At 40.7% G+C, this 10,659-nt stretch overlaps 1 protein-coding gene across 1 annotated transcript; it reads left to right on the forward strand.

The window, feature by feature from the left end:
• The first annotated feature begins 98 nt into the window (after positions 1-98).
• LOC132341434 (UPF0729 protein C18orf32-like) lies at positions 99-3,213 on the forward strand. Its single transcript, XM_059873014.1, has 3 exons — positions 99-185; positions 1,921-2,173; positions 2,837-3,213. Exons 2-3 carry the CDS (start codon positions 1,946-1,948, stop codon positions 2,909-2,911), a joined length of 303 nt encoding a protein of 100 aa, XP_059728997.1. The 5' UTR covers positions 99-185; positions 1,921-1,945; the 3' UTR covers positions 2,912-3,213.
• The last annotated feature ends 7,446 nt before the right edge of the window (positions 3,214-10,659 follow it).

Genomic DNA, 10,659 nt, shown 5'->3' on the forward strand with positions numbered 1-10,659 from the left:
CCGGGACGCGGTGGCTGGTGGCCACCGCCGGGCGCTAATGCGGCTCCTGGGGGCGGGGCGTCGGCCACATGACGCGAACGCTGCCTTCTATTGGCCGCGAGTGAGTCGGAAGCCTGGGGATTATTTCCGGTGTGGTAGAGGAAGCTGCGACTGTCGGTAGAAGCGCTGCATTGGTGCCGACGGAGGTGAGTGTGGGGCCGCCTCCCCCAGGGTCCTTTCGTTATCTGCCGCTTCTCTAACCCGGCTGGGGGCTGCCCTTCTATGGGCCCGGAGCGGCTCCGTTAACCGGGAGCGGACGGAGTGAACCCCGAAATGTGATAGCCTATGAGTGTGGGATAGCCTAGGTGTGGAGCTCTTAGGTTTCAACGCGTGTTTGAGTGGAACTTGACCGATTCAGAAAAATATTTGTCCTCCTGCCTTTAATTCAGCAGGAGGGGGAAACACTGCCGCAGGTTTTTTTTTTCGTGGTTGTTTTTTGTTTTTTTTTTTTGTGCGCGTTTTTTTTTTTTCTTGCTAACCAAGGAACAGAGCATCACCAAATCACAGAAGAAACTTGTGAACGGTATTTCACGCTATTAGGACAGGTGTTATACTTCCAATGGCTTGCTTTTACATCTGGCAGAGGTGCGACTTATTTTTTGGTCTGAAATCTTCACACAAACTGGCTGCAGAGACACATACAGTTGGGTCAGAAGGCCAGCCTGGGGTGTTCCCTCCAGCCACGTTCTTTAGCTGGTGGACGAATTCACAAGATATTGCTGTAAATTTTGTATCTAGGAAGTTCTGGCAGAGAAAGTATCTGAATTATCTTTTTGAATGGTTTTAAAGGATTAACTCATTTGTGTTCTTTTGACTGAAGATTTCTCTCTGACTTCATAAAGTAGATCCTGTAAAACTATATTTGAAGCAGCCAAAGCTACACTTGGAAGTAGTCAACTGAAAATTGATATTTTGTTCTTCCAGAGGGCTAAAAATCTTTATGATAGCTCAAAAAAAAAAAGTTAAACTGATCCCAGATGAAGTGTGCACATCTGTCTCTTCATTCTCCATCTTGGAAAGCTTTTGTTTTGCTTCTTAATGTAATAATTCAGATAGCAGCCTAGAAAGGTGGAATGTAAAGGGCAAAGTTGCTGCTGTGCAGCAGAGTGTATATATTGCTCAGCAGTGATATATATAATACAATATATATTGCTCATCAGCACTGAGAGGGACAGCTCTAATCCTACTTAACTGCTTCCTCTCCCATTTGAACTTTTCTGCCTCTGTGCTTTGGTTTTCCCCTTTTTTTCATCTCAGACTTCAGGCTCCTGTTTTTGAAGAGTTCCTTCTGGTTTGGGGAGAGAGGGAAGGATTAATTTTCTAATAGTTTGGCTAGTTGTATGGGATTGGTGTGGGATCAGGTGATGGAAGTAACCCATATTTTGCTTCTCTCAAATCTTGACTGGTATTCTCTTCCCCTCCCACTGACTTGCCCTTCAGTGATAGCCAGCCATTGGGTAGATTGGAGTCCTGCTGTCTAATTTCACCTTAAATAAAAAGGGAATATGAAAAGCAAACCTTTTGGACCCACTGTTATAATATAGTAAGAAGTGGACTAATATCTGCAGCTTGCTGCTTAAACTGTTTTTGTGTGGTTTAAGCAAAAACCTTTATTTCCTGAATTTGTTTTTCAGAGTTGCAGCTGTAGAACTGATGAATTAATAGCAAGCTCTTTTTTTGTTAAAATATCAAGAATGTTTTCCTTGTTGAGAACTTTATAAAATTGAAACACAGTGTTTTTGAAACATTAACAGCTAGTCTATAATTTAAGAATCTCTTTGAATATCAACTAAAATCTTTCTTCATTATTTAAAGGCACTTTTTTTAGCTCATGGCATACAAACAGTCATCCTAAGTTATTTTGGTTTTTTTCCTCACCAGCTTTGTCACAGGACAAGAGGAAGCTATGGTGTGCATTCCTTGCATTGTCATTCCGGTCCTCCTCTGGGTCTACAAGAAATTCCTGGAACCATATATCTATCCCATTATCGCACCTTTAATTAAGCATGTGTGGCCCAAGAAAGCTGTGCAAGAAACAATAGCCACAAAACAAGGTCGAGGAGGCAGCAGTGGAAATCCACAGGCACCTTCAGCCACAAAAAGAGATCAGGAGGATGAATCTGGAATTTATAAAGTAAGATTAATGCATTTAGCTAACCAGGGAAACTGCAGATAAAGGACCCAGCCATAGTTAAGCAGGAGCACAGCAAAAGAATAAATTATTGCATGTTTTTAGACAGTTTTGTGGCTATTTTCTTATGAAAGGGAGTTGCTGGTACTGAGCCAACTAGAAATAGTTACTTCAAGACAGCTTCTGGTAGGTCTTGGAAAGATAGGAATTGCACCTGTTTTCTGAAACAGCTTAGTTTTTTTTTTTTTTTTTTTTTTTAATGACTGACTATTCTTTCAGAGAATAAAAAAGAGAAGAAAAAAATTGAATAATTGGTACATTACACCAGATACATGAAGCAGAATTAAAAAAACCCCAAAATACACTCTTTAGCCACCTCTGCCTCTTGTAATGGGGGAAAATGTTTAGTGCATCTAAATTGTACATTTATTATTTATCTCTTCTATCAAAATGCAAAGATTTATATATCTTGACTCTGCCCTCGTTCCCCTCCTGAAGTAATAATTATTTGTAAAGCTAAAGGGACACCACCACTTTGGTTTTTGCTGCAGATTTCATAGATCACTAGCCCTGCTTCTAAAAGTAATTTTCATCACCAGCTGTTACTGTTCTGGGTGTGAAGTCCTTTTTTAACATCCCATTTATCATGCTGTCTTTTATTTGCAGTTTGAAAGCAATGGTGTTGCAATTGGAATTGCCACAAAGAGGTACACAAAAGTTTGTGACAAGAAAATGGATTAAAGGAATTCAGTCCTAAGGATTTTATTCCCTTGTGTCCAATATGAACTGGTGGTATTTCTCTTCTCATGGTGAGACTTTTTTTCTTTGTGTGTTTTAGCTGAATAAAACCTCTTATCACTTACAGGAGAGAGTTTCTTTTGCCACAAAAATGGCGGCTAGCACATTAATTTAAAATGTTTGAAAAGTCAAGTTCTTTTATTTTCCTCACTGGAACTGCTTTTTATCTATCATCTATTTGGTGTGATTGGAGTTTATGTTTAATAACTAATAACTTATAAATAAATCTAGCTTTGAAAGGTAAATGTATCTTAGCATCTTGATTTAATTAACTGCTAGTGTAATCTTTCAGGCTTTCACCTTAAAAGCTATGTCAGTTCTTGACCTTGCTTAAGAATTATGGATTGCATTGTGGTGACAGAAGTGTCACATTTAAATTATGAAGAGTTTAGATTTTTCATGTCAAATCTGGGGATGAGCTAAAGGAGTTACACTATATGTAAAATTAACTTACTAAAAGCAGAAAGTCTTGATATGATACTTCCATTAATCATTTTCCTGGAAATATTGTGCCTTTCTTTCCTGAAGCAAAGCAGCAGAGTCATGATGCAAGAGAATTGTTGCTTTATATTGTGTTGCAGTGGTTTAGTGTAGCAGGCGCAGGGCCGGCTATGGCTCCGTGGAGGGATGTTTAGAGATAGGTATTTGCTGAGTCATAGGAATTGAACCAGGAGTCCTCACTCTGGTCCTCCAGGCCTGCTTATCTCTCTGTGACCCCATAGGCTAGTTTCCCTAACCCTTACAATTGGTCAGTTTTCAATCCTCCCTAACCCTATAAAAGAGGCTGTCTTGGCTCATTTCTTTAGAAGAGCAGCTTCAAGACCCTTCGCGAGACCCTCAGAATAAACCATCGTGGAACCCTTGGCCGCCTTCTCCTCTCTCTTTGGTCTGCCTTCCAGAAGCCACGGCCAGCCACAGCCCCTACGAGCAAGCTAAGAGCTGAAACCATAAAAGAGCTGATTTGAGGTTCGATTCGACCCCCCTGCTAGGAAATCCCGCTAGAACGAGGGATAACTTCGCAGGGAGACGCAAAAGAACGGCAGTTACAGTTTCTCAGAGAGAAACACTGCTCTGTCAGTGAAGAGTCTCTCGTTCACCTGTTCGATGTGTCAGATGTAAAATAAAATGAAGCCACCGGGGCTAGCTTCTTAGCCGGATAGCTGATCCCTCGTAGGGTAAGCGCCCCAGGCAAGCAGTCTTAAGGCCGGATACCTCAGCCCTATGGAGGCTGGGGTGCCCTAGGCCGGACTGCGGCACAGCCGTGACCCCTAGCAAGCTTAGTGATTGTCAGCTCTTAGTGAAAATCAGCTCTTTTATGATTTCAGCTCTTAGCTTGCTCGTAGGGGCTGTGGCTGGCTGTGGCTTCTGGAAGGCAGACGAAAAGAGAGAGGAGAAGGCGGCCAAGTGTTCCATGATGGTTTATTCTGAGGGTCTCGCGAAGGGTCTTGAAGCTGCTCTTCTAAAGAAATGAGCCAAGACAGCCTCTTTTATAGGGTTAGGGAGGATTGAAAACTGACCAATTGTAAGGGTTAGGGAAACTAGCCTATGGGGTCACAGAGAGATAAGCAGGCCTGGAGGACCAGAGTGAGGACTCCTGGTTCAATTCCTATGACTCAGCAAATACCTATCTCTAAACATCCCTCCACGGAGCCGTAGCCGGCCCTGTGCCTGCTACAGTTTAGAATGCTGCAGTCCTGTCTTTCAAAAAAAACCCCACCCTCCAACTAAAATCTCTTAACATGCTTGAGGAATTTGAATTATAATAAACCAGGATTTTATTTAAAAATAAGTTGCTTCATAAAATTGTTCTTAGGCTTCTGAACTATAAATATATAAAGTGGTAACAAAGTTTTTGAAAACCTGGAGACAGGCTCCAGGCAGAAGGAGACCATAAAACTACTGACTTCATAATAAAGACCAGCTTTGCCTCCTCCTGGGAAGATGCATTCTGCTACTGACCTGCATTCCAATTGTGAAGCGTTTTAGATGTCCTTGTGCTTAGTAAGGAATTACAATTAATTCCTGCTTTGTCCTCTCTGCCAAAACAGAGTGCTCTTTAAAAGATTCAAAACCAAAACCATTTCAGCTGTTTTGGATTGTTATTTAAGATTTATTTTCCCTAAAATCCTACCTAAGATATGCCTTAAAAGGCTGTGCTATTTTCCCATTGTTTTTGATCTCTGTATCATTGGATATTTTGACCGCATTGTTGCAACAAATTGTACCTTTATCAATGAGAACTTCACCTGGTAAAAAGTGGGTGTAATCTTTGCTGGGGTGGATTGGGTTTTCTAAACCAATCAACCCCCATCTCACCCTAAACAATAAGTTCCTCTGCTACCACTACTCTCACAGTTCATGCTCTAAATCTGAAAGCTGGGAACTTTCTAAGGGTCTGGAATCACCTTGCAATGAGAAAGGAGTAAACTGCCTGAGAAAATCACTCCCATGTATTTCAAATGGCTGTAGAAATGGAGATTAATGGCAAGTGTGCAGCTGGACAGAAATACTTGTTCTGACATTGTGAAGATATCTGAAAAAATTGTCCCTTCTGCTGTGCTTCCTGTCCCTGGGAAGGTAACCTCAGCCACTGTTTCAAAATGTTGGGCATCTCATAAACAGGCCAAAATTTTTGAGTATATTCACCCCTAACAGATGTGAGCACAACAAAAAGTAGAGCAAGAACTGTACCAGGGCTCCTTCAATTTGTAAATGTATGCAGTCCATGTAGAAAGTGTACATCATTAATTGAGTTATTTAGGATATTATTATACAAGGAAGTACAACAGACTAACATGGAAAATAAAGTGTATAGTAAATTAGACTGTAGGGTGAACTAGGCTTCTAGCAGTGTGCCAGCCAGCAGTGTAAACACCGGGCCTACTGAAAAGACTGCAAAAAGCAAACCAGGCAGATAATGTGAGTAAAATTATACCATTTTGTGCTTTCTGAAATGAGGTTTCAGTACTTTTATTAGCTGCAGGTAAATTCTAACTTGAGTATTCTGCATCACGCAATTTTCTTGAATAAGATACTTCATTGGAAGTTCCGACAGATTGGTGTTACAACTCTTCTGTTCCTGTTCTTTTCCAAAAATAGGTCAATAGTCCTATTGTGTTGTGAATAGTAAAACACTCAGGTGAAAGCAAAGGAACTGCCTGAGCCTGATCATCTGCTGGGATGCAAAGAAGTGTACAAAGCCTTGTTTACAAAAAATAAGTAGACAGAAATTAAAGAAATAATTACATGAGAGAATAATTGTCCTAGGGTGGCAATTTACCACTTCTCTCCAAGGAAATTTTTTCTCGAACTGGTTGGGGGAGGGGCCATGTGGGTTTGCTTTCTGGGGGGGCCCGTTTTTGGAGGTTTTCTCCCAAATTAGCCCTAAACCAGGACAAATAATATATATCAAATAAATAGAATTTAACTGAGAAAATTCCCATATTTTTGTTACTCACTAAAATCAAGATTTACAAAAGGGCTTAGGCACATAATGATGTAGCAGCTTCATTTATACCAAAGACTTTTAGAAAATTGCAGAGTAGGCATCTTTAGGGCTCAAAGTACTTCTGCAAATCTAGTCCTAAGATCTTTAGCACTAAACCTGTCTGGTATTGTTTAAATACTATTGAGGAAGGATCAAAAAAATCAGTACTTGAAAATAGTTGAAAAATAATTCAGATCAACTAATTTTGAATATATTTTTTATGGGCAGGTCTAAATGTCATGATACCTTCCATGTGTTGGTTTGCAAAGATAGCTGGATGCCAAGGACTTAATTTAAATACCTGTTTTAAAAACTGCTAGTATAACCAAAAAATTCTTAAAAGTTGAGAAAGTTTTATGTTGCTGATTATTGCCGTAGGCCTGATTCTGCAAGCAAGGAATTGAACATGATCAGCCCCTAAGGATGTCTAAACTAATAGTGAATTCTGCACAAAATTATCTTTATTCAAATGTGTTCATAGAACACATTTAAATTCTCTTCACAAAGCTGATCTAATGTCAGTGTCTTAGTTTAGAAAGACTGGTGTCTGCTAAGGAAGGCAGGAGGCTTCCCTGAAATGGAAAATGTAAAGCCCCTCCCTTTGAGTTGCTATAAATTTTAAATTAAGGGGCTCTCAGGCAAAAATATGGGAGCAGGAATAACAGTTCTTTATTAGGAAAGAAAATAAAAAGATAATATAAACAATGCAGTAAACCAAAACAACACTGACAGAGTCAGAATACAACCTGACACCCTGTTGGTCAGGGTGTTGGTATCAGTCCAATTGAAATGGTGGCTGCACTCCCCCTGGAGTGTCAGGTGTGGTTCTGTTGGAGCAGGGATCCTGTAGAAAGGGTGTAGTCTTCCTCTGAAGATCCAGTGGAAGAGGCAGCTGTTCCTCTGGGAAATCCAGTGGAGAAGCTGTGCTGGTGTTCCAGAATCTCAAGATTATATCTGGGTAGGAATGCTTGGCTCCTCCCTCTGGGCAGAGCATCTCACAATGGGATGCTGTAGTTCTTATCAGTCATGTAGTGGCATTCAATAGCCTATTATCAGCAGATGTCTCCTCAGAGGGAGGATTAGTTGTGGAAGAAATAAGGAAAACTGCCCACTTAACAGAAGACAACTGCCATACAGATGGCAAATAGAATACAATTTGCTTGGCAATCCAGGACAGACAGTAGTACAATTTGTTGTTATTACTGAAATATAGCAATTACACCCCAGTCTTCTGGGAGCTTTTGGGCATACTGCTAAGGTTCAATCCTTGGAGTCATTTCTTCTTGATCTTTGTACAATGCAGAATTTTATTGCTGAAAGAACAGTTGTTTCAGAGGCTGCAGGTAAAGGAAATGAAGAAAAAATTAATTTACACTTAGATTAACTAAATCTGCATTCAATGAGAAGGAAATCTGTTTCATTAATCTACCTAAGACATGAAAGTAGGGATTATCTTCCTTGTGCAGTTTTCTAATTCTTCCAGCCACTCCCAACTGAAAATCAGCTAGTTTCATTGGGGGCCCAACTTAAATGCCTCTTTGCTTCCAGGTGGGGTTGTTTGAAATTATACAACCATCCTAATTAATTTTCCTAATTAATTGTTTAATTAACTTTTAAATTAATTGTTTTAATCATAATCAGTGTATTAGTCTTAAGCAGTGTAATTTTCCACTTTAGCCAGCATGTAGCTAAGCTTTTCTCACAGAGTGCTATTGTTCGAGTGTGGTTATTAGATTACCAAACCTTTAGGTTTTGCTAAACTAACCCTGATAAGCTTCAATGAACAAAGCCTGGAGGAGCTTAAGTGTGAACACCTGGAATCCAGAATATATAGCCCTCCAAGGATATGTTGAAGTAACCAGAAGATAAAGAAGAGACTAACAAAGACAATTCATTATCTGCTGGAGACTCCCTGTCTGGGAAAAATATAATAAAAAGAGGGAAAAACGTGGACTAATTAGCATGAGAAGTGAGAAATCAATTACCAATAGAAGACAGAATACTAATTAATGAAGAGAATTATGTAATTTAGAACCACTGAACATTAATTTCTTTGCTTGCTGAAAATGTATAAATAATTGAAAAGTTTTGAAAGTCGAGTGCATGTAGGTGGAGCCATCCCTATGCACCCTTATTCCGGCTTCCTGCTGGGCACTTTTTCCCCCGAGCAGGTAGAACGGGGCCGGATAGCTCAGTCCTTTGGGGACGGACTGTCCGAGTACCCAAGCCGCTCTTAGCCGTAGGCAACCTTAGCAAGCTTAAGGGATATCAGCTCTTTAGTGAATATCAGCTCTTTTATGATTTCAGCTCTTTTGCTTGCTAAGGAGCCCAGGCTGGCCGGGAGGTAGACGTGAGAGAAGAGAAGACGCGTCCTGGCGTTCCACAGCGATGGTTTTATTGGGGGTCTGTGAAGGGTTCCAGTGATGGCTCTTCTAACCAGAATGGGCTAAAACAGCCCATTATATAGGGCAAGAAGGGATCAGAAATTGTCCAATAGCAGGGGTTAAGGAGAAGTGACCTATGGGGTTATAGAGAGATAAGCTGGGGTCCGAAAGGCGGAAGAGAGGGGCTTCTTTTGCTATTTCACCGTGACTTGGCATTTTAAGCCTCTTCCCTCGATGGGGCCCGTAGCAAGCCCAGAGCTTGCTACACACCCTGGTCAGAATAAAGTAATGCCTACTCCCTAATACTAAAAAAAAAAAAGTTAGAGAGTTTAATTAATCCCAATGTTTTTGACGACAATTTTTGGTGACCCAGACTGGACAACTGCTTCTGACGTGCCACGGATTCATGGGATTGAGAGAGGCTTTAGCATGCACCAAAGGTTTTTCAGGGAGGTCCTCTGATCTCCTGATCTAGTGAGTTCAGGGCAAGGCCCCATGGCTTTTATTATAGCATTACTGAAGGCATAAAAGATATACCTAACCATAAGCTGCAGCTGAAAATCGCTGCAGAAATTGAGCTCTATAATACAATTGGGTTATAAAAGTGGTGATACAACCATAAAAAAGGAGTGTGATATTTGGGTTATAAAAAGGAATCACTAGTGATGATATAATTGGCTATTTTCTATTAAATATAACTGTAAAACTGTGAGTGTCAAAGGGTGTGGGTTTGAGTCCTACTGCCTAGTTGGAAAACTATATGAGCAAGAATCAGCAGTGCACACATGGGTTCAAGTCCTACTTGTCTTCGCATTAGTCGGACGCAGTGCTGCATGCACATGAGCCGCCTTGTAGAGAGGTTTGCAGTCAGGGTCTCTAGCTGGTCAGAGTGACCCTGAGAAAAGTTCGAAAGTCTCTTTTCCCAGCCCGGTGCTTGAAGAAAGAGTCAGGGCTCTTCATTCCTCGGTCTCAAGGTTTTTTATTGTATCTTATCTATAAAATTCTTTCTCCTGTCCTGCCGAGGTCCGCTCAGCAAGACAGTTCCAGGCACTCTGCCTGCCCCTGGGGCGGTGTTATATTTTTATACTAAAAAATACATGTACAATACTTACAATTACTTTCCAATACCTATCATCTATGTTAGACAGTGAGCTTGTACTCTAAACCAATCTAAAAGTGCCAACATCACAGCAGAAGATGGAGGCAGAGAAGAAGTAGAAGAAAGGCTGGACATGCCCAAATCCCTCCATCTTGCCCCCGAAACCCCCATTCTAGAAATCCCAAAAATCTATTTTTTCACACAGTGATAATTTTAATATTACACTACTTAAACTGCTGTGGCTTGCAGGTCTTCATACAAAGCTGGTAATTTGCTCCACGGGTCATAATCAAAGCCACAGGCATTTTTGGGCTCTGTTCCAGGGTCCCTGAGACCCTTGGCAGGGGTCTTGGCTGCTCAGGACAGCCAGAGGGATGTCCTGGGTCCTGACAGTTTGCCAGATGTTCTGCACCTATTAAAACCCTATGATAAGCATTAATGCCTGAAATGTAAATTCTTTTGTAAATGTGTGTTACTGTATTATTGAGCCTGCCTGACTTGGGGATGCCCGTAGTGTATACATATTTTAAAAAAGAAAAATTCATTTGCTATAAGAGTGTTAAATGCAAGTGTTTGTTTATTGTGTAAGTTTTAAAGTATTTGATGTGTATTAAATGTTTGTTTATTGTGAATGTTAGAACATAAATTGTCAAAGTATCTCCTAAGCTAGGCTTGTGTGTTTAGAGTGCTCTCAAGTGTTGGCACAGCGAGAGTTACTGCT

The sequence above is a fragment of the Haemorhous mexicanus genome, chromosome W (assembly GCF_027477595.1).
Source record: "Haemorhous mexicanus isolate bHaeMex1 chromosome W, bHaeMex1.pri, whole genome shotgun sequence".
In the NCBI taxonomy this organism is placed as follows: domain Eukaryota; kingdom Metazoa; phylum Chordata; class Aves; order Passeriformes; family Fringillidae; genus Haemorhous; species Haemorhous mexicanus.